The sequence below is a fragment of the Lampetra fluviatilis genome, chromosome 7, assembly GCF_964198595.1.
Source record: "Lampetra fluviatilis chromosome 7, kcLamFluv1.1, whole genome shotgun sequence".
NCBI lineage: Eukaryota > Metazoa > Chordata > Hyperoartia > Petromyzontiformes > Petromyzontidae > Lampetra > Lampetra fluviatilis.
In genome coordinates this window covers 676797-702199 of record NC_136281.1, presented here as the reverse complement: position 1 = coordinate 702199, position 25403 = coordinate 676797, and the positions used below count along the sequence as shown (strand labels likewise).

The following is a 25403-nucleotide window of genomic DNA, read 5'->3' as shown; positions in this document are numbered from 1 at the left end:
GCCCAAAAACGCTATTTAAACTAATTTAAAGGTGACGGACGTGAAAAACGAATAGCGCTTGCCAAACGCAGGGCTTACGGCGTGGTACTTGGCAAATATTTTTTTACGTCAACCCCACCATTTGATAGCCAAATCCAGAGGCGTAGCTAGGATATTTTGCGCCCGGGGACGAACTATAAAATTGGCGCCCCCCCCCCCCCCCCGTTTATTCACATTTTCCTATTACATCGAATAAGGAATAACAATTTAAATTTTTTAAAAGGAAATTTAAAAGCAAATTTATAGAAATTATATTACATGGCTCACTCAGTCACTGTCGTAGACTGGTTGACAGTCTACAAAAGATATATTTTTATTGATTTCACTGTCGCAAACTGGTCAATCACATAATCAAAATCTGTTTTTTCTAATGTTTCTCTTTCAACGCTAAGAAGAGCAAGATCGCTGAGACGATCTTGTCCCATTGAAGCACGCAAATACGACAAAATAAGTTTCAATTTGCTGAACGACCGCTCACAACTTGCAATTGAAACTGCTATTGTTAATACAATTTGCAGTGAAATTCGCAAATTCGGAAATACGTCGTCTCCATAAAACACAATAAAACCAAGAAGATCCAAAGGAGTTTCTTGTAGAACTTCATTCCGGTTACTGAGCAGCATTTTGGAATCTCCAATTTCTGTGAAAAGTTCGTGGCCATTGATGTCGGTGTCATAGAAATTTCCAAAATCTGTGCAATTTCGACGAATTGCATCGACATCTGTGGCGGATAGAAGAGTTTTGACGTCCAGCAGAAATCCAAATTTTGTGTTCAGGTCTTTTAGTCGTAAAAACTGTGTTGACATCTCCTGTTGAACTCGATAAAATACGCTCATCATAACGCGCACAATTTCTTCTTCTGCTGAAAGTCCTGCATCTCTTGCCAGTTCTCCTGGCATCTTCCGACGTCGCCTAATTCTTCTGTCCACATCGATCCCCCAGGCTGTGCATCTTGTTTTGGCGTTTTCTACAGCAACTTGGCTCAAATCATCACGAAGCTTGACAAATTCATGCTCCAAAGATTCAAGATCAGTTGCTGCTTCCTTGAAATTCATAGTAGGATCCTGTAAGCGCTTTTGAACACGATAAATTTTTCCAAGAATGACATTCCAGAAATGTAATAAAACTATGAAGTTAAAATGTAATACGCATAGCTGTGTAGTGAGTTACACCTGTAACTGTTCTGCATCACTTCTGGTTTCAGGCGTCATAGTTACGTCCTCCGATAATTTGTCTAGCAGCCCTACTAGTTCATCCAGTCCTTCATAGATAGCTTTAACAGCTTCTGATCGTGCACTCCAGCGTGTTTCAGCCTCCCGCTTTACTGTGATGGGCACAGCTTTTTTTTAACTCTTCCCAACGAATTGTTTAACGAGAGAGAAACAAATATATACTTTCAACTGTTCCAAAAAATGTGACGACAAGTGGATCCTGTTAAGCTGAGTGTACTCCTGCTAAGTTTAAGCTGTGGTTGTCACAGTTGACAAACAATGCTCTGTGATTTTTGTCACATATTCGTTGTTGAAGGCCGGATATATGCCCAGTCATCACAGCAGCATTGTCATAACATTGTGCCCGACAGTCGGCTAGAGGTATGTTGTCAGATTTCAGTCTCTCGACGATGACTCTTTCTAGGCTTGCTGCATCTTTTGCATGTATCTCGATATAACCTAAAAATGATTCTTTGATAGTTACTTTTTTAGTTTGAAAATCCACATCCACAAATCTTATGACCTGAGAAAGCCGTTCCCGATGTCCTTGATTAGGAGTTGAGTCAAGTAAGATACCGTAGTACTTGTTTTTCCTGATATCACTCAACAATTGGTTCTTTACAGTCGGCGCAAGTATGTGGATAAATTCATTCTGGATTTCCGGTGACAAATAAGAAACTGATCCCGGATTTTCTCCTGTGTGCTGTACGTGTTTTGCTAACAATGGGTCATACTGAGCAACGAGTTTGATCAGCGCGAGAAAGTTTCCAACATTTTTATCCTCATCCGCATTCAAATTTTCCGCGTACCAAAATGTAATTACATGACATGTAGGCTGTGTGTGGCGGGATATATAAACTTTTAGGTTGAGGTGTAGATTTGTGCACTAGTTTCAGGCTGCCGCGCCCGCCGCAATAAGTTATAATGTAACGTTGTAAGCCTCATTTTGGCGCCCCTTTACCTTGGCACCCGGGGACATATGTACCCCCCTGCCCCCCCCTAGCTACGCCTCTGGCCAAATCCCTCGCAAGCACATGGACACACACAGACAGACATTTATATATAAGAGAAGAGAGAAAAGAAGAAGATACATCTAAACAAATACGCAGTCGTGTTGGACCATGTGTGTGTTAGAAATGGTACGCCGTGATTTGTGCAATCATATACATTTTTCTCCAGCACCTGTATCATCATTATTATAAACATTTGAAAGATCGCTGCACCAACCTAAAATTGACTGGCCCAAGCCCATAGGTGACTACAGGGAGGCAGAAAATAACAAAACAGATGTTGCTGAGTACATTGGCAAATTGAATTCGCCTACAATCAATTACATTATTCAGAATCCCAAACAGTAGGCATGTGGCATTGTATAAACAGGGGGCCACACAAACACTCAATGGGCGGGGGGAAGGGGGGGGCACAGCACAATCGATGTTTTTTTACATTTTGTGCTGCCCCTTTCAACGTGTGCAGACAATGTGTGATGAAATCAAGCTTGCAAATTAACAAGGATACCGCAGCAGATCAGTCTGTGTGCGTGTGAGCAATTACAACATTTTCACTCTGCTGTACGAATTGAGAGGGGGGAGCAGCCTTCAGAAGGGGGGACTCTGCCACCCTCCGGTCCCGCGATGCCAGGGGCCCGATGTTGTCTTCACATGAAGCGAACTCGACCCAGTACATTACCTTGATACACGAGTGGTTGGCGGACCGATATATAACTGGACTCCAAATGTCTTTCTAGAGTACATTTTCCATTGATGTTCCATTGCTCTTTCAGTGTCATTCATGAACGACTTTTGAGTTTGGTCATGTCATTATTTAATCAAATGTCGTGTAGCCCTCCAACAACCGACAATAGCCAAAGAAAGTAAATTATCACGTGGTGTACAACGCGTTTTCATGCTACAATTTATTAATGTTTCAGCTCGCTCACCAGTAAGCCAAGGAACAATTCTCACAGCCAAACTTAGCAATTAGATACGATGTTGAGGTATGTTGCACACCGTAATTGGTCCTTGAGTTAAACTATTTAAATACAATCGGTGCAGTTCCACACCTCATCCACATCGCCAGCCCACTTTGAGATGTGCTGGAAGGAACGCTCGCTCGTGATGTCATACACCAAGAAGATGCCCTGGGGGAAACAACACACTTGTCACAATGGCATCCAATTCAAATGACAGCATGTTACACACATGTGCGTATGTTGAACTTGTTTCGCACCGTACGTAGCCAACCGCACTAATCAGAGGTGCGGGGGAAGTAAACACATATACAAACATACATACATCACCGCTCTGTGTGCACACGCCCGTCATACCAAGCGCGTGTGTGCATCCATTCACTAAAAACATCTTTAAAGCATCCAAAAAGTAAGACTGAAATCGTGGAACTGCGCGGATAGGAAATTGAGCAAGTTGAACAAAGATGGCCACCACCCAGAAGCCACAGGGAACATTAAACCGTCTTTAACTCGCTGCCACAAATCTGTCTGTAATAGTTCTGGACGAAAAACAAATCCACTCCTTCCCGAGCACGCCATGTTGCAAAGCAGCACCAATGGCTCCTCACGTTTAATTAAGCCATGCTGATTGTCTTCTGTAAAAATAGTTCCTGCACCTCAAGAGCTATATATGTGTGTGTATTTAAAAAAGAAAACACTGGGATATGCATAACCTTTAACTTAAAAACATTTTCAAAACAAAACCACATTTTAACAAATTAATTATTGAAATTTGTAACATTCTATTCCAAAATGTTCTGTGCAATGTTTTTCTTCATTCCATTACACAGCCTGTTTAATGAATTTCAATTGATCTGCAATGTTCATTTTACTCCATTAAACGTTCCGTTCCCCATCCCCTGATCAATACAAAATTGTGAGTTCACCCACATTGAAGAAATTAATTCAATAGGCTTTCACTTGTTAAAGATACACAGTAACAATGAAGGGAGTCATTTTACCTGTGCCCTGCGGTAATACTGTTTGGTGATTGTCTGGTACCTCTCCTGGCCTGCCGTATCCCTGCAATGGCACCAAAGAAAGACCATTAGACATTTTTCTTTAGAAACATGGTGGAGATGTATTCTTAGGTTTTTTCGGTAAAGTCACGTAGGTAAAACATTAAAATTAATGAAAGTAAAATAAAATAAAAATCACGACGTTTCGGAGGCAACACAAGTCTCCGTCATCAGGTGGGACCGTCACAGCCAGATTTGCTGCATCAAGTGAGGCAATGATTCAAGATGTAAGCCCTTAAAAGCAAGTTGAGGGGGGAGGAGAGGGGGGCGGAGCTCATCAGAATGTGGTAGCCATTGGCTTAGGGGGGCGGAGCTCATCAGAATGTGGTAGCCATTGGCTTATGGCTATCACATTCTGATGAGCTCCGCCCCCCTCTCATCCCCCCTCAACTTGCTTTTAAGGGATTACATCTTGAATCATTGCCTCACTTGATGCAGCTAATCTGGCTGTGACGGTCCCACCTGATGACGGAGACTTGTGTTGCCTCAGAAACGTCGTGATTTTTATTTTATTTTACTTTCATTAATTTTAATGTTTTACCTACGTGACTTTACCGAAAAAACCTAAGAATATGAATCCTTGCAGTCACGAAAGCTTCAAATCTAGAATTAATGGTGGAGATGCTCACATGTGCAATTTGTACTTCTATACTTCATATATTTTTATTTAAGTGACTTGTTTAGCTTTCCTATACTTTGCACTCCTATCATGTTTTTGTATTTTTGTTGTTGTAACTTTTTGACCCGCACCTACTGGACATCTGTGAATAAGAGCTTTATAGCTCATTGGATTCTTCCATTCTGAATAAATATTCTGATTCAATGAGACAACGTCTCGACTAAACATGACATGGATTGGTGATAAAATGACCATCAGCAACATCCAACATAAGCCTGTGTATGTGTTTATCTCAGAATGTGCTTGCGCGGACTTTCTCAATTTCGGCAAATGGTATTCCCACTGATGAAGATTAAAATTTAGTGTCCATTTGGTCTTTATAGTTTTTCTACCTCGGGTTCATGTACATTGTTGTACCTTGTGCGATAATGGACCCCTCACCACCCACACACGTGGGCATGTGACGCACGTGGGCATGTGACGCACGTGGCGCATGTGGTGCACGTGGGCATGTGACGCACGTGGGCATGTGGGGCATGTGGCGCACGTGGGCATGTGACGCATGTGGCGCACGTGGGCATGTGACGCACGTGGGCATGTGGGGCATGTGGCGCATGTGGCGCACGTGGGCATGTGACGCATGTGGCGCACGTGGGCATGTGGGCATGTGGCGCACGTGGGCATGTGGCGCATGTGGGGCACGTGGGCATGTGGCGCACGTGGGCATGTGGCGCACGTGGGCATGTGGCGCACGTGGGCATGTGGCGCACGTGGGCATGTGGCGCATGTGGGGCACGTGGGCATGTGGCGCACGTGGGCATGTGACGCACGTGGGCATGTGGGGCACGTGGGGCACGTGGGCATGTGACGCATGTGGCGCACGTGGGCATGTGGGCATGTGGCGCATGTGGGGCACGTGGGCATGTGGCGCACGTGGGCATGTGGCGCATGTGGCGCACGTGGGCATGTGACGCACGTGGGCATGTGGGCATGTGGCGCATGTGGCGCACGTGGGCATGTGGCGCACGTGGGCATGTGGCACATGTGGCGCACGTGGGCATGTGGCGCACGTGGGCATGTGACGCACGTGGGCATGTGGCGCATGTGGGGCACGTGGGCATGTGGCGCACGTGGCGCATGTGGGGCACGTGGGCATGTGGCGCACGTGGGCATGTGACGCACGTGGGCATGTGGCGCACGTGGGGCACGTGGGCATGTGGCGCACGTGGGCATGTGGCGCATGTGGCGCACGTGGGCATGTGGCGCATGTGGGGCACGTGGGCATGTGACGCACGTGGGCATGTGGCGCATGTGGGGCACGTGGGCATGTGGCGCACGTGGGCATGTGGGGCACGTGGGCATGTGGCGCACGTGGGCATGTGGCGCACGTGGGCATGTGGCGCACGTGGGCATGTGATACATGCACGTGGCCGCCACTCACCAGATCTGTATTCTCACTTTAATCCCATCCACTTCTATCGTCTTCATCTTGAAGTCGATGCCTGGAATGAAACCATGCCAATATGGTCACCATCTTGATAGGAGGTTCTTGTTGCACACAACCATGATGGGAAGGTGTAATTATGGCAATAAATACGGTATGTACAGTGCAATGCATTTGCTAGACAAATTAATTGCAGTGTACAGTCATGTTAAGGTATTAAAAGAGGATTTATTCACGCAAATCTGAGATAAAAAATGCATTACCGTCCATTTTAAGTCATCTTGTTTTAAACCTCTTAGGTAAGGACCTCCCCAAACCGTGCAGGTCATTTGGGCCTTTTGACCAAACTCTACGTTAATAAATAGGTGTTCTTTAGACAGTGCTTAGCTAGTCATGGGATATCTTTGGCCAAACCTGTGTTAGTTACCAGAGTATAGAGTAATTCAAGTACTAGATTTCTATAAACAAAAGGAAGGAGCAGCAATGCGCTCTCTGTCTCCTGCGATTGAAAATCTGTACATGGTAGACTATGAAGCAAAATCAATAGCTTCAAGCATACTAAAACCCTCTGTTTGGTTTAGATATGTGGATGACACATTGGTGGTCTGGCCACACGGTAAAGAAACACTTAATGAATTTCTAAATCATTTCAACTCGCAAAACCCATCCATCCAGTTCATCATAGAAGTGGAGGTTCATAAAACTCTCCCATTTTTGCATATTCTGCTCGGGCGCAACCGAAACGGTAAAATAACAGAGTTTACTGAAAGAAAACGCACACTGACGCCTATCTGAATGCAGTCACACCATCACCCCACACAGAAATCCTCTCACATCAAGACGCTTCTCCTCCGCCTCTGATCTCTGCACCTGATTGGGTTCAGTGATGACGTCCTGCTCTATTTAAGACCGGAAGCAGGTGGATTGCTTCACTATTCTGGCAAATCGCCCCATGATGCTGGATGTAATTACCAGCGAAACATCATATTAAAATTGTAAATGTTATCGATTTACTCTCCAACACACCGGTGGGCTGAAGTAGTAACTAATTGGCGATTTGTTTAATCCCTTACTAATTGGCTGTGTCGGGTGGTGGAGAGTTACGACACATTTATACTTACTCGCTCTAACCCAAAAACCTTTATTATGAAGACACTCATACATCGGGCTAAGAAAGTGTTAGACGGTGAAAGTCTGAGGAGTGAGATTAAACATGTTAAAGAAGCGCTGCAATTGAATGATTACGATGATGCATAAATAAACAGGGCACTGAATGCCCAGACCAAATCAAATAGCACAAGCGTTGAAACTGAGCAAGCAATAAAAATTATAAAAATACCATACATTGTGGGTGTAACTGATAAACAAGCCATATTTTTTTTTAAACAAAACATCCCAATAAGATTTTCAAGGTACATAAAACACGAAAACCAATATCTGGTAATAAAGATATATTACCAAAGTTATCAACATAAGGTGTGTACCAGATCAATTGCTCGTGTGGCAAACGAAATGTTGGTCAGACAGGACGAATGATCAGCATGAGACGATAAAACACGAAAGGAATATTAAAGTCCCAAATACAACTGTCAACAATGGTAGAGCACACGTGCCAACAAGGACACTCATTTGATTTTGATACTGTTGAAGTTTTGTGAAAAACGAGTTACTCCTGGCCAAGACTGATTAGAGAATATTTAGAAATTGAGAGAAATAAAAATAAATGTATCTGTTCTGATAGCTACAGGCTTAGTGCTGCTTGTAAGTGTCTTACCAAGTAATACACTGTTTAACTGCATGCCCGTAAAGGTCACCGTAGGTCGATGGTGATGACTGTGAGCAACCAATTCTGGTCTCCAGGCCTCCAAATGCCGAGCACATGAACGTCTCCTAACTTCACCACACACCTTTTAGGACTGATTCTTTGAGCTGCAGTGAACCAATAATTATGCTGATTAGATGTATTAATGTTTGATATGGCTGTTGTTCACAATTGCACCCAATAAAAAATTGTGCATGCGCGTTGTGCATGTACATTATGTATGCTCATTACCCTATTGTAGAGAGATATACGCGGTGCGCGCAGTTAAGCGGGTGCAACTGAGGACGAACAGGTGTGCGCGTTGCAACATGAGGTTTGCACCAACAAACCTCCAGTAATTAAGGGGAGAAGCGGGTGCAAATAAGGGCGAGCTTGCGGGTACGTTGAGGCAGGAGGTTGGTGTCGGGGAGACGGGAGATGGGGGGTGATGATAAGGGATTAATGAGGGCAACAGGCGCTGTGCCGGCGGCGGCTTAAGGGTGAGCATGTGAGGACTCGGAATGAGGAGGGATATATAAGCGGGAGTGTGTGTGAGTGGAGGGGGGTTGCCCGGTTGCCCGGGAACAAAGAGTGAAGACATCTCGCTCCTGCCGCTCAAGCCGTCAACGAAACCTCAACCCTCACACCGTCGCCGGGCGCATGTTGGCTGAACCCTCCGCCCAGGGGGTTCAGGCGAGGGCAGCGGTGGAGATGCAGAGTTCTAAGAGTCGCTGAGTGCGGAGTTGCTGTATGCAGAGTTGTTGTGTGCAGAGTCGCTGAGTGCAGAATTGCTGTGTGCAGAGTCGCTGAGTGCAGGATAGGTGAGGTGCAAAATAGATGAGAGCAGGGAGAAGTCAAGTGTATGTGACCATAAAGATAGATATAGGAGTGCCTACAAGTGGCGCGAGAACAGGAGTAATAAAGTGTAAGCAGGTGATTTGTTACTTCGTGTCGGTGTGAGTAATTTTTAAATACACTACACTATGAATTACCCAACCGTTAATGGTTACCCATAGTAATTTATATTTATACATTAACCCCCCTCCCCCTCTGGTCTTCGTACCTGATTGGCTCACAAGTAACATCACATTTATCCCTCTATTTAAGACCGAAACAGTATTTCTCCACAACTCTGGCTGTCACCTGATGATACTGGTTGTAATTACTGGCGAAACGTCATACTCGTATTGTAAATGTTGTGGGTTTACTCTCCAACACACCGGTGTGCTGAACTAGTAACGAATTAGCATATTCTGTTTACATGACCAGCCGTACTAATTGGCTGTGTCGGGTAGTGGCGGGTTTAACGATCTCACAGCAAATGCATTTTTATTATGGACGTATTTAGCATGAAAAGGGAAATTCATGATGTCACGAGAGTTAAGTACAGAATCATCAGAATCTTTATTTAGACTGGAGGAGGGTTATCCGATTATCTATTATCTTTTTCACAAAAACAGTCCCAGACCACACCAAGATAACAGAACACAAAAGTCTCAATTATATGGCACGTTAACATTGAACTATCGATACTACACTTGCTAGGATCCAAGTTACAAATCACATTTGCAAATATGACTGCTGTATCCAGCACTAATCTTCTGCTTCAGATATTTTTTGAAACCTCAAAGGCTTTCTCACCTATTCCAAATTTTGTTCAACCCAAAAAAACGAGTAAAAGTGTCACTGTAAGTCACTTTTTTTATGGAATTAAAGAGTAATTTGTGATCGCAGGTTAGAGGCAGCTTCCATCTCCTCAGCAACCCACGACCACTAGCGCCGCACGGCTCTCCAAACCTCCAAGCAAAGTCTGCAGTAAGCCTCCTAATTTATCGATGTGGGATGCTGTAGATGGTGGGAGTGGGTCTGTTGCTTTTTCCCAGCCAGCCGGAAACACCTCCACCGTCAGCCAGAGTCTCTGGGAGGTTTTGACTGCATACCCAAAACGGCCATTGCAGCTGCATGAGCCACAGTCCTATACCTCGCCCATTTCCCCTCGACTTCAGGAGGGGGGGGGGGCGTTTCCAGCCGCAGCTCACTTGCAACTTTCATCAGCTAGCTGAGACTAGGCCACTGTGGGTTTGAATGGGGTCCTAGATGGACACCCACCACCGGAGTGGAATAGCAGGCGCATTTTACAGATGATAAGCCGATGGTCAGTGAGCAGAGCAGATCAGCTCCACGGTAGGTCCTAGTGTCAAGGACATGCCCTCGCATCTGCTGTTTCGTCACTATATAGTCCAACAGATCTTCTTGCTTGGAATCAGCGTGCATCCATGATGTTGTGTGGATGCGCCAATGCCTGAACAGTGTGTTGGTAACTACAGGCCCATGGGCTGCACAGAAGTCTAGCAGAAAGTCTAGCAGCTGATCTGACTCATGCCTTCCAATCAGGTGCCAGTGTCATGACCCACTCGGGTATTAAAGTCACCCAACAGGATTACGATCCCGAGGGGCCACTTTAACTAACACCTGAGACAGGTCATAGAAGGCATCTGACTCATCGGCCTTGCTTGCATCCCTCCACTGATGTTTATGTTCGGTGGGGATGTAAGCCACCGCCACCATTCCTCAACCCCCCCGCCCCCCGTTGATGGGGAGGCAAGCCCACAGCTTCCCACACCTCACCGCCATGCTCCATGCCCTCTTCATTATTTTGTTCAGAAGAAGAGCCACTCCTGTTGTTTGGCAGTCTCCTGCCCCGAGTAGAGGACTGTCTACTCCTCATAGTGAGTGGCGCCAAAGCCAGTCCACTGGACCTCCTGAATGCTACAGTGATCCAGACAGTACCGGTCCAGCTCCCAAGAGGAGTGGCAGCCTCTCCTCCGCATTGAGGGTTCTAACATTCAATGTGGCCACTCACAATGCTTTTTTGCTGTTTCTGGAGGAACCATGAGGATGTTGGGTTTAGTCTCCTGGCTTCGTAAAATGGGATTTCAGTTTAATTTATTAGGTGTAGCCCTGTGAGCCATGCGGCTCTTGACTCGGGTGCAACCGCAACAAACAAAAACACGAACAAAGAAGATCTTAAAGTGACATCATGGGATCTCCTTTTCCAGTACCAAAATATAATAATAGGTTTTTCCCCTTTTTTCTGGCAACAAAACAGGTGTTAAGATGTTAAAACACCAAATTGAAACCTTTAAATCTGATTGGTCCAGAGACAGTTGTCTCTGGACCAATCAGTTTCAAGACCAATGCATATATTATCAGAGTAAGTTTTTTGTTTGCATTTTGACTACAAGCATTGTGGTTAATGCAGACATGATTCCTTGTAAAAGGTTTCAGTTTGGTGTTTTAACATCTTAACACCTGTTTTGTTGCCAGAAAAAATGTGTAAAACCTATTATCATCGTAAAGTGACTCCACGCAACAGAAAAATCCGGGAAAAACCAGCAAAGTCTTCCAGAAAAAAACACCATATATCATCGCTGTGCAAAAATCCCAGGGGGATGCATATCAAACAATAACAACCATAAGACAATTTAGATGAAAGTTATCAGGCTAACTCTGTACTTCAACAAACAAACATCGCTAAACCATACGTTTTTGAAATCACCAAAATAAAGCTATAAAATAATGTAAGTGATTATAGGAACTGTGATTCAAATTGAACAATAAACGATATACATAACATGTATGACCAAACTTTGCAGCCATCGCTGGCAGCATGAGTCACTCCATAACAGCAGGAGTATCAGCAGGAGTCTCAAACATTTTCAATGCAACTTTAAAGATCAGCACACTATAATCAAAACTCAAGATCATACTTTGCAGCAGTCATCCGGAATGAAACATTTGATTTCAGGCCATTCTGAATAGCAGTGGCAGCTAGGGGTGTACAGCTCCTCAAGAGCAGTTTTGAGTGAAGATCTCACAGGTAGTGATCCAAGTTGCAGTTTATTGGCGATAGCATTCCAGACCCTGGGGGCATCAACAGCAAAGGCCCTTCCTCCAGTATTTGTACGGCAATAAGGAATGTGAAGCTAGGTCACATTTGTTCTTCTTAACAGTGAGGAGATCCAGCAGGTCGTCCGCTGATTTTTTTGTAAGTACATCGTGAATAAATATGATCTGATGCACGAGTCGTCGATCATTAAGAGATGTTAAGTTTGACCCAATGTAGAGATCGCAGTGGTGGGTCCTATATGGGCAGTTCAATGCAAATCTTAAGGCCGAGTGATAAATTAAATTCAAATCAAGATTGATAAATTGAGTCAAGCTTCTTCAGTACAGTACTGTGGGCTGATTTATATACGATGTCACAGTAATCAAGCAGAGGAAGTATGGTAGCTTTTATCAATTCCAAACGGAACATAGGGGGAAGCAATACTTGTGTCGATACAGAAAACACATTTTTAATTTTGTCTTCTTACCAAGAAAATCAATGTGATCTTGAAAATTCAGTTTTTTAAATCAAAGATGACCCCAATATACTTATAGATCTTGACTTGCTCTATTTGATGATTATTTAATGAATATAATTGGGGAAAAATAACTTCCTGCTTTAGTCCTGGTGAGAAGCATAGCACCTTGGTTTTGGAGGTATTCAGGACTAGTTTAAGAGCAACTAGCTGATGTTGTAGTTTGTTGAAATGGGAATTCGGCATTTAGCCAAAAGATGCCATAGATGCTTGTCCCACCAGGGCCTCCGCACAAGCTTAGTTTGATATTTGTACGTGGTTCAGTGGTAAGTAAATTTAAGTTTGGAGGGGTTACCAGCCCCTCGCACCCATCCAGAGACCGTATTGACCGATGAAGTGGCTATGAACACATTGAGGGGAATATTCGATTTGAATTGGCCTTCCCATGGCACATCCACCAAAGCGTTACCATCTGGCACCACCAAGGAGATAGTGGGTTGTTTTTGCCAGACTGGAATAACACTTTGACATATATTAATCAAGATAACCCCTCTGGTCTTTCAAATAATAATAGACATATGACTATAACCCTGATGTACAATTCAGGTGTAGGCCAGACCATTTCCACAGAGACGCAAGGTTATATAGCTTAGTCACTTAGAGGGTTATGAATAGTTTTCAAAAATGTAATTAAATGGTATTGTATTGCTAATTATATCCCAATAGTGCTATCAGCATATATCTGGATCATGCTGTGGTAAGATTGATCTAGTCATGTCATGAGTCCAAATCCTGGTTGGAGTTGACTTGATAAAATGAGTACCAATTCAGGCACATAGACAATTAAACAACCTTTTGGGGATTCGGCAGTCAGCAGCAGAGTATCACATTATGTCAAAGAATAGTCCCAGAATAAAACAGCACAGCTATACCTCTGGAGTCTCTTGAAATAGGCATCGCTTACTCAATGCACTATAATGGTGGTGGTTTTACTGGTAGGAACGAAGTGGACCAGCCTACAATAGATTATTTCGTCCGTCCGTCCGTCCGTCCGACCGTCCGTCCGTCCGTGTAGCAACATCGCCCCCTACTGCAAACACTTGGCATGACCCTACAAAAACCTTTAGACTCAGTGACGCTTTCCTGGCTAAACAAGTGTAACATTCCCTCATAATTCCCTCAGATAGCTTTTAATTAAAACATTTAAATTCATGAGGCTTTCCTGCCTAAACACGTGTAACATTCCCTTATAATTCCCTGAGATAGCTTTTAATTAAAACTTTGAAATTAAATAAAAAAAACTCACAGTGCCCTAAAGCCTACAACTAGGCCTAAAGCCTAGAACTAGGCCTCACAGTCTCCCTTCGTATCGTACCCCCGCGTGTGTGAAAGGGAGTTAATGTTTAACAATGTTACATTCCTTGATGTTTTAAAATAGAAACATTTACATTTAAAGCTTTTACATTAATAATTAAAACATTTAAATTATACATTAATAATTATAATTAAAACTTTGAAATTAAATAAAAAAACTCACAGCACCCTAAAACCTACAGCTAGGCCTAAAGCCTTGAACTAGGCCTCACAGTCTCCCTTCGTATCGTACCCCCGCGTGTGTGAAAGGGAGTTAATGTTTAACAATGTTACATTCCCTGATGTTTTAAAATAGAAACATTTACATTTAAAGCTTTTACATTAATAATTAAAACATTTAAATTATACATTAATAATTAAAACATTTAAATTAAAAATTAGGTCACAGCGCCCTAAAGCCTACAGCTAGGTCTAAAGCCTAGAACTAGGCCTCAAAATCTCCCTTCGGATCGTCCGCTTAGGTGTAGCAACATCGCCCCCTACTGCAAACACTTGGCAGGACCCTACAAAAACCTTTGACTCAGTGGGGCTTTCCTGGCTAAACAAGTGTAATAATACATTATGTTTATATTCTTTGGTTATTCGTTCCTACCAGCCCACCCCGCAGGGTCCTGTTCAGTTTCAGTTTTCATTTATTAGATATAACCCTGTGAGCCATGTGGCTCTTGACTCGGGTGCAACCGCAACAAAACAAAAACATGAACAAGAAACATCTTAAAGTGACTATACGCAACAGAAAAATCCAGGGAAAAAAAAGCAAAGTCTTCCAGAAAAAACACCGTATTTAATAACAACCATAAGACAATGTAGATTAAAGTTATCAGGCTAACTCTGCACTACAACCAACAAACATTGCTCAACCAAAACCTTTTAAAAATCGCCAAAATAAAGCTATAAAAACAATGTAACAGTGATAATAGGAACTGTGATTCAATTTTAAAATAAACGATATACATAACATGTACGACCAAACTTTGCAGCCATAGCTGGCTGCTTGAGTCACTCCATAACACCAGGAGTATCAGTAGCAGAATAAAAAAAATTCAATACACCTTTAAGATCAGCACACTATAATCAAAACTCAAGGTCATACTTTGCAGCAGTCATCCGGAATGAAACATTTGATTTCAGGCCATTCTGAATAGCAGTGGCAGCTAGGGGTGTACAACTCCTCTAGAGCAGTTTTGAGTGAATATCTCACAGGTAGTGATCCAATTTGCAGTTTATTGGCGATAGCATTCCATACCCTGGGGGCATCAATAGAAAATGCCCTTCCTCCAGTATTTGTACGGCAATAAGGAATGTGAAGCTGGTAAATGAGCGATGACCTTAGGTTACATTTGTTATTCGAAACAGTGAGGAGATCCACCAGATAATCTGCTGATTTTTTTGTAAGTACATCGCGAATAAATAAGATCTGATGCACAAGCCGTCGATCATTAAGAGACATTAAGTTTGACCCAAAGTATAGATCGCAGTGGTGGTTCCTATATGGGCAGTTCAATGCAAATCTTAAGGCCGAGTGATAAATTGAGTCAAGCTTCTTCAGTATAGTACTGATGTATATTGCTGATGGTGGCGGTGGTGATGATGATGCCCTTTAACCAAGAAAGCCTCACCCAGTCTCATGACTCTTTTTTAGGAGGATTCTGCATTGGGTGGGATGTTTGGCCAATTAATATTTGGAATGTGGCAAAATACCCAAACATACGAGCATATCATATTTGTAGATCAAGAGAGATAGCGATTCAATAATTCATTTCTGTACTGCTATCTCCTGGCCACCACGCAGCCCAAGCCAATAACACCTGGGAATCTCCATTTCCAGTACTGACAATACAATCCTATTTAGATTCTTAGATCAGGGTGGTTAGGAGATAGGCACTAGATGGTGGCCTGTCATGTCCTGGAAAGCATGGCTCAATGCATGAAAATTATCCGACGTATTTCTAAATATCAACCCTCCTTGATGGGCTTGGCCGAAATTAAGTGTTTAATCAAATTCACAAGATGCTCTTTGTGCAGGTATTGGTGCCAGTCTGAGACCACAAATTCATTATGTTCACTCTCCAGAGAAGCTGAACATATTAGTCTTGACCAAGCTTATTTGTTAAAACAAAATATTCGTTATCCAAGCTTGAGGCTCATTTTATTGATATTACCTACATATATCTGAAGTTGACAATTCTCATCAGCATTCTTCTCTCTACATATCAAAGGCTTTTTATCGAACAGATCTACAGCCAAAACAATTGACTGATCTTTAACTTTCTGAATTAGTCATGTGATGTTATTATAATAAAAGCAAAGTAATCAACATTTATGAATAATTATACAAGTTAAACATAAATTTCGATTTAAAGCTTTCGTGACTGCAGGGATTCATCTTCTTGGTTCTTTCGGTAAAGTCACGTAGAAGGAAAATAATAAAATAATAAAAATTAACATAATAAAATACAATTCTCACGACGTTTCGGCCACAACGCAAGCAGCCGTCCTCAGGTGAAGAACAGGTCTGTCGGAAAGACATACAGACGCTGTCTTTCCGACAGACGCTGTCTTTCCGACAGACCTGTTCTTCACCTGAGGACGGCTGCTTGCGTTGTGGCCGAAACGCCGTGAGAATTGTATTTTATTATGTTTTATTTTTATTATTTTATTATTTCCCTTCTACATGACTTTACCGAAAGAACCAAGAAGAAGTTAAACATATTTCCGGACAAATCATTCTAGTCTGCACCTCAAACATGTGGAGAGTGGAAACCTGAGAGTAAGGGTATGTGGAGAGTGGCACATTCATCAGAGTTAATTTATGACCTTTGCTGAAGTAGATTTGCCATAATATATTACTGTATTATTACAATTCTGTGTATTACATTTAGGGACTCCATTGCTTACAGTCCACGGGCTTTGAGTAGATATTTCATTTTCTGGTTACCGCTTGAAATCTTTATTTTTTTGCAGCAAAAAAACCCTACACAAAAGTATTGAAATAAAATCTCATATCTCACCTTTATTGGTAATATATAAAACATTTGTATGAGTAGAGTTTCATGACCTCAGGTGCTACCAATTTCTGTTCTGGCCCATGAACTATCAGCCCATATAAATAGACATATAAATCTCTTTTCCCATAACACTAGGAGTTCATAGCAGTCCACAGATGCTATGCTAGTAAACATTATCTTCACAAATCCATCTGTTGTATTCCCCATGCTGTGGACTGTGTAATGCCTTTGGCCTGTTGGCTGAAACATCCAACAGTATTAGTCCACATGTAAAACACGCCATTAAAAAAATACATTCTAAGTATAACTTCAACAAATGCACAACAGATTTGTGCAGAGTGCACAGTTGCAGCTTAAGGAAGCCTTTTGTCCAAATTAGATTAAACTATTACCTTGTGACCAACTAATTGAATGAGGCAAAAGTAAGTCAAAATATGTCACCGGAGATGTTGGTGACATGGCCCATCGGGAGCAGGTTCGCTGCTCTTTGCAGAGGTTGGCAGTTCGGCTCTGGCAGGCTGTCCTGGTTAATGCCCCTGGTGTGTTAATAATATAATACGCACTGTCCGCTTCACAGTTTACGTTTACAGATCCTATGAAGTCGGTCAAAGCAGAGTAGGCCATTGTGTGCTGACATCAAAGTCCAAATTTGTATTATGTATTCCCCCAATTACTTGCAGTGATTGGGGAATCCATATACACTGTTGTGCTCTCCTGAAAAAAACTTTGCAGGAGCTTCTTGAAAGCGTCTTAACGTGGTGAGACTTTCCTGAATAAACAAGTGTAATAATAATGTAACAATAATAATATTTAACAAAAAATATGTTTTAATGCATGGCATCTTGTGTGTAGAAATAGATGATTACAAACTCTATATTTTTTATCATATAAATTGCTTCACTTAAACCCTGCAGCTGCTAGCGTCTCTGCAGTCACCACAGTGGCATAAAACATTGATGTTTGAATTAAATCCTGAACCATGACAATTCATCAACTCTCGAGGACTGTAAATCGTTAATGCCTCACGCCTGTCTGTAAGCAGACAGGCGGGTGAGCACAGCGTTGTAACATATTCATCCAAGAGAGGGCACCACTCATTCAACATTGTACACATTTTTCGATTTAAAGCTTTCGTGACTGCTGGGATTTATCTTCTTGGTTCTTTCGGTAAAGTCACCTCCAACTCAGCTTATATATAAGCTCCTAGCTTGGCAGTGTCTCATTCTTCACCTGAAGACGGCTGCTTGCGTTGTAGCCGAAACGTCGTGAGAATTGTTTTATTATGTTTTATTTTTATTATTTTATTACTTCCCTTCTACGTTACTTTACCGAAAGAACCAAGAAGATTGTACACATTATTCGGTTATACTGCTTTGTAGAAGCACACAACCACAACAAAACTCATTCACATTCGTCAATAACACTGTAGTCTTAGATAAATAGGCAATGTTTCGGGCAATAGGCGTTTTTCATGTACTAACTTTGCGATATTAAAATGTTGCCAATACTATAAGTTGAGGTGGGTGTGGAAATAGAGGGCTTGAGATATAACGACAAATCACAGAGGGGCTCAGGTGGAGAGATGAGAGCAATTAAACATCTGGCCATCATGGAGTACGGTACTTTAAAAGCAATGTACCACATTAAACATATTAATGCGTATACCAGTGTCTATTAACCCACAGCTCAAGGGCTCGTGTGGCCTGTCTGCAAGCCTCCCTCACTCCACGTGGCCTCAATGCGCACCTTGTCATGGACCAAGATTGTGGTAATGTCACCATCATTTATCCAGGTCAGGTAGACTAACAATTGCCACTGTGACCCTGGGTCAATTACAATCTTGTGTCTGCAGTCGGTAGTGCGAAGCAATCTTTCTTTGTGCATTCTGTATAGGCCTATTATATGTTTATACCATGGGCTGGTGTACCTTTGTGTCGGAGTATCTCTCAAACAGGATTGACTTTTCAAAAGGTTGTGCCATTTCAATGGAGCTCGATTGGGTGCACGCGAAGGCCAGTGCAGGACAGGCGCCATTCACCAGTTTACGCGATTCTTTTACATTTGAGAGATGAAAGCCTGAAGGAGGAAGTATTTAGAAGGAATTAAGTTGTGAAATAATCCAAGAGGCAGAACAATAAAACAAGAATGAGGCGGCTTGACAACCAGAAGTAAAAGGGTGGGGGGGGGGGTGTTCAGTGAAATGAAGACCAAAACTCTAGATCAGACAAGGTGGAGGGAGTTATCGATCTGCCATTGGGCACAAGGCCTAGAGAGAGAGAAAAATGACCATAACAATGGAAGAGATCTTGTTTGAGAACTTTAAAAGTAAACTCATCGCAAGGATCCACTGACGTGCCACTCACCGACTCCCAGCTTCTGTCAAACCCATAAGTACATTTCAGAGTAATAACATCAGTCACTCTTGTCCCTTCCTTTCAAGAGAATACAATTGTTCAGCTCGGTTTGAGATGATATAACAGAACACAGGCGTATGCGCGATCATGATGCATATTCATCGGTGCACGCAGAGCACTTGAAACAATGGTGCAAGTTTCTTAAACACCCCCCCCCCCCCAAGAGCCTTTGTCCACCCACAGCAGTAATGACATAGGAGCTCATCACAGTTACGTCAATTGGAAAGTAAAAAATGGGCGGTAAAGTGTGGTGCTCCCACTTCTTCCAAGGCGTCTGGCCAGCATGGGAAAGGAGGCCACGTGACGCTCTAGAGGGGCTTTCTAGGGCATCCTCTTGAGCAGTGTTCTTCATTGCAAGGCCCGCAGGCCACTGGCGGTTCTTGGTGGCCTTTAGTGCGGCCCATGACAATACACAAATGTTAAAACAACCCCATCATCATCATCGTGCTGCTGTCAACCCCCAGTGGTTTAAAATGGTGTGGTGGCGCTCACACTGATGATGCCTTTTTGGTGAAAACCCCCTCCTCCCTTTGAAGTTTAGTGAAGAACATTGTTCTTTATTAGAAGCCCTTCTGCCGACAGTGGCATGAGCAAAGCGATTGCAGGTCTGCGCCTTTACCTTTTATACACAGTGCCTGGCGTATCAGCAACACTGCAAGGTTTTTTCTGCAAGGGACATATTAATGCAATAAATTACAACAAAGACCTCGCCAGAAGTGCATTATTTGTTTAGTGCAAGGCAAACAGAAGGCAGACACGGACATGATTACTAGCAGTAAAGCACGTAGGGTGAGAACAGCCACGCGCACCCAAAGCAGCGTTTGTCCTGCGAGCGAATCCTCCAAAGCAGATTCGTTCGCTTTGGTCTCTTGCAGCTGCTCTCCGCTGCCAGACAGCTCAGCGGCTACCTTGGCACATTTTTTTTTAGGATCCAAAGGATGCCAATTGCTCCAGTTGTCTATGTTTTGTTGTCCCCAGGCCCCGCAAATGTACAGGCTATTTTGTTAATCTACTGCTGGATCAGGGCAGTCTCTACTACGGCCGTGTGTGTCGTGGGGGTGATATGACCACACTTTGCTGGTAAGTGCGGGTTGGTGACGGCAGGAAGCGTAGATGTTGGAGCACAGTGCAATACAACAAATTCATTTTTGCTATGATGAGAGGCTGCTGTGGGGCTACACTGTCAGCAAAGGGCAATTGGACGCATACGAGTCGCCCATTCAAGCACCACAATCTTGTATTTGTATAAAATGTATCAAATTAAATATGTCCTGCCGCTCCTGCTAATAATGAAATGAAGCGGTCCCAGTACAGTGGTAGTATTTGCTTCAAAGGCAGCTTTGAACATTTCCAGTTGTGCACGAAAACATTCGATTTATAAGCAGGCAGTGTGGTCGCAGGAGCCGGGCTAAAAATCAATAAATGTGTTTTAACGGCAGAAATTGGACTTAAAATTAATGGATTGGGAGGTGGCTGCTAAACCTCGGTACATCACTCATTACATTCGCACGCGCAGGTGATCGTTAGGCGTGTCGTGGTCAGGGAGTTCCTGTCTTTTGTCTTGTAGTTATTTTGTCCACTTCCAGCACATTGTATTGCTATACCGAGAGGTTCGTGACATGCTTTGAAGAAAATTTACGTTCATAAACAAGCTCGCTCATTTCTGTGGTTGATGATGTTGCATTGCACAGGATTTGCATTGCACAGGATTTGCATAGCCTCTTGCTTTAATATAATCATGTACAGTCATATCTCTTATTATAAGAACCCTTATTACATGTGACTCCTGTCACCTGCGTTCAACCGCAATTTTTTGATGGTCACATGGACGGAATTTTAGGTTATCGTTGCGCACAATAGGATCCGCGATGTACATCCACTGCAAAGAAGATAAGCTCAACTCAATCTCATACATTTATAAACTGATATAAAGACTCTGGCGTGACAATTTTAATCACTGTTTTTGAGTTGACCCTGTGCGTGTTTTAGCAGATATTGCGTCTCTTGCAAACATCTGTTTCTCCACGTAAAAAATGAAAGTACATTTTTTACACACACCCTATCTGTTGTGCATAACTTCAGCAAACTCTAGACTTGTTTTGACCCTATCTTTAGAATACGCAATATTAACGTCAAGGTTTTGAAATTCATGCATTTCTATCGCTGGTAGCAGTACAGCTGCGTTAAAACTGGCTTACTGGGCTCATGTTTCTGTACACTGCCAAGTGTGAACAACTGAACCACACAGACATTCTACAAGAAGCAAAGTAAAATGTCTTCGCAGTAGCAGAGGCATGTAACAGCGATAGATGGAGTCTCGTTTGACGTGCAACAAAATTGGTAAACTCTCAAGATGTTGAAGTAAAAAAAAAGTCTAAACCTCGCTAATCTCAAACCAGCAATTGGCCGTTGTTCATGGCCACTGAGCCAATTGTGGAAATGTAATTTCTGTGGCAGGGACTCATCCGCAATGACATTGACACGGGGGTGCCGTGGTGAACACCTTTACACGTGTTGTGTGCTATTAAAAAGGGCCATTGCCCCAAAACATTGCCTATTATATATTTTTCTTCCTTTCAAGACCACACACACACAGTGTGTTATTGACGATCGTGTTGAGGTTTGTTGTTGTTTGTACACCACTACCAGCGTAGCAGCAGCAGCGGTATTACAAAACACTGCGTATTGCTGTTGTTGTTGTTGTGGGTACGTTTGATTAACTGTTATTGTTGTGGGTACGTGTGATTATCTGGTGAAGCCGATAATCCGCGTTGTAACCTCTTTGGTAAGTATTTTAATCATTCTAGTCAACAAACAAAATTCCATTTGTTTTGTATAAACATCACAGTACAACGGGATTTTGTTTGTATTTCTATGCAGGTATTAAAAGGTACTGTAAACGTATATGGCGCCTTCAAAACAACAACAACAACATCCCTGGGTGCTATTTGCTGTCCTCAGCCTCAGTCTGCTTCCTAGGACATTGCCAGCAAAGGCCCATCTTCTCTGCCCGACCTCGTCTGTCCCAGATCTCCACTGTTTAAGGCTTCACCCGTTGCATCTGTTACTCACGTCCATCAATTACCACCAACCATCGGTCATCCTCCAACAGCCTTATCTGCCATCGCTACCATTCATCAACTACCAATTCATCCACTGTGAGGCTGCACAGGAGGTCGTCTCTCTCTTACCATGAAATGCGTGAATGAAAGTGCCATCAGCATTACCTAGAACTGCTTGGCTTACTCAGTTGCTCAGCTTCATGGTTGTGTCCCCATCGGAGTTCCAGCAAACCGACTGCATAATAAAGTAGGGAGACCAAAGACACAAGGCTGGGCACAGCAAAAATGACTCAGTCGGCTCTGAAGCCTGGGATGGGACCTGTTATGATTCAGGCTGACGGGCATGGAGCACAGGGGGCACTATCGGTAATCAGAGACTTTCACAGCTAATACTTATTATCTGTGAAAGCTGAGACTTATATCCCGACTAAAGGTGGCGGAGTCAGATAAGAGATTCACTGGCAGGAGCCAAGATGTGAGCGTTACGCCTCTTAATTCCCAATCAATGGCTAATCACGTTTTTTTTTAACCTCCATCAAAGAGGAAAACCCTGGCATTTATTACTGAAACTGTGATGGATGATGCCACAGGATGGATTTTTTTACGCTCACCTAGCCCTATCAGGTTATTCTAAATACATAAATCCAGGGTGGATTGGTTGTAGAGTATTGGTGGGATTGCAATCATTTTTTACATAATATCGGGATTACCTAGGTATTACAAAAAACGATTAATTTGAAAAGGAATTAATACAATCCCTACAGCCAAGCCGGAGTAGGAATACGATTCCTGGTGGTGAACTCCCTTGATGATTTCAATAGGCGAGGTGAGGTAGCAGTTAATCATTTGTCTGAGTCCTTTAGAGATTCCAAGTCACCGATGTGATGTCATCACCCTACACAGCCATACAGACTCGTGCCAAGTGGCATTAGCAAGCACCTATTAAGGTCTGTACAGAGCTCAAGGGAATGACATTGCCAGCACCATGCCAGGCCACCTTTGCCTCCTCCTGGAGCTGATGCTTGCATACCACATCAGATACCCTTTCCAAGACCGAGTCAACCTAGGGGAAGCCCAGGAATTGTTCAAACATTTGCCACGGATGTTAGCCGTGGCCAGGATTCCAACTCGGGTCGCCATGTTCATAGTGCAGTTTTCTGACCACCAATCCATCGATCCCCCTTCTGTTGAGGACATACCCTTGTTGACCCAGGTCAACCTTACAAATAAAACACAGTTTCTCTCTCAACAGTGTCTGACCTGGTAAGTAAAAATCACTAAGTGCAGTCAAATAAGCAAGTGCCTTTGCAAATATTCGATATCATTCTCAAAATGTGACTGCCAGCCATCCTGTATTCACTTTGTGCCACCCAATCATGATTTGGTGTATCGTGAGTTTGGGGTTTTTAGGCTACGAGATAAAACAGATCCACATCTCTGCAAATGCTTTCATTATTTTGTGTTATGAAACTTCTTTTTGAAAAAAAATACAGTAATATACACAATAACTATGAAAATAATTATTAGTAATTATATATACACATGGGTGCATAAAATTACATCGTGCAAGGCACGGGGAGTTCCTCATTCATCAGTAGATTGACAGTGCAAAGTGATTTACATATTAATGTAACATTAATGATTCTCGTATTAATAGCATTCTGTCCTTAGTTTAGTACTATCTGGGGATTACTGAATACCCAACGCCAAGAATGCATAATGTGCAGGTTGCCTAAAAAATATCATTGATTACTGTGCAAAGTTAACTCATAAATCATACGGCACAGCCTGTTGAAAATAACATACATCTTGCGATTTACCATTTGAAGCCAGGAAATTTAGGATTCTTCCACTGAAATCATCATCATCTCTTGCACAGTTACACTTCTGCTATGGATGATGAAGAGGCCGCATATTGTGTCAATGGAGTGACTCACTCCCAATGCGACAGCAACAGCATTGGCCTGGATCTCAGTGGTGCAGTGCTGTGAGGTGACGATTGTTGCCAAGTAACTACACGTTAATGGCCATCCATCAGTATGGACACCAAACATTGGACATTGCAAGAGGCATGAAAAGAGACCACGAGCTTCATTTACACATGACTGTACTGTACGGTACTGACACTGAACTATCGTTGTATGCAGTTTACATTTTACAATTTCACACGGTTCATGGAATGACTTTCATTACTTAAACATCAAATGGCAGCCGTGCAATAACTGCACATTCAATAGTATCAAAGGAAGGTGTCTCTCATCAAAGGAGCCTGGAACACGCACACACAATGGGATATGGACACCGGCTCCACAAATTTCCATCAGTCTAAGGCTGCGCTCACGCAAGGATTTCTTTGCGTTAAGCCAACGTTTCGTACCTTACGTTCTGTTAAACGGAGTTCACACCACCACCACCATCACGTGGTGTACCACACCATTTGTAATGGGTGCAATTCTCTTCTCACGTATATTGGCAATATGGTTCAGGATATAAATGCCAATGTCGAAGTCTGCAAGCCATGAGGAGAGGGCGTCAGGAGAGAGTTCGTGTAGTTTTGCCGTTCCTCCTCCATTGAAGGGGCACATATTACAGCGGTTTACTATACAGTCTGTTGCTCGGATTGTATGGCCACGATCACACTACCGTGGCTTTCCATTTGCTTTTCATTTTACATGGGTGAAGGAGATGTCTGCAACGCGCTGCTGATGTTCTGATGCGGTTGATGGTTACCACTGGCGTCTTCGAGGAGGAAGAATGTCTCAGCCAGGAGGGTGACAATCGCTGAACCACCACTACGAGACTCCTACGAGTAAAATGTCAGAGCACTCGGCTCCTCTGCCTTTTAGGCATCACTAGCATAATAATTGGCTACCGGTTCACTAACCCTTAACTTTTACTTTCTAACTTTCAACCGAGTGAACACAGCTGGGGGTTTAACTTTGCACAGCTGTGACATCACTTTGTGAACGGGACCGGATTATGACACAATGGGGCCCTAAGCTATGTCGAGCTTAGGAGGCCTAATCGAAGAATGCCTCTA

At 43.1% G+C, this 25403-nt stretch overlaps 1 protein-coding gene across 2 annotated transcripts in view; it reads right to left on the bottom strand.

The window, feature by feature from the left end:
• The window catches only part of RAB15 (RAB15, member RAS oncogene family), a 74481-nt gene that overhangs the window by 9083 nt on the left and 39995 nt on the right, over positions 1–25403 (bottom strand). For both annotated transcript variants that reach the window (XM_078858077.1, XM_078858078.1), the window contains exons 2-4: positions 6338–6398; positions 4221–4281; positions 3313–3390 (exon numbers count right to left, since the gene is read on the bottom strand). In XM_078858077.1, the coding sequence (XP_078714203.1) occupies positions 3313–3390; positions 4221–4281; positions 6338–6398 (200 nt within the window). The remainder of the gene's footprint in view (positions 1–3312; positions 3391–4220; positions 4282–6337; positions 6399–25403) is intronic.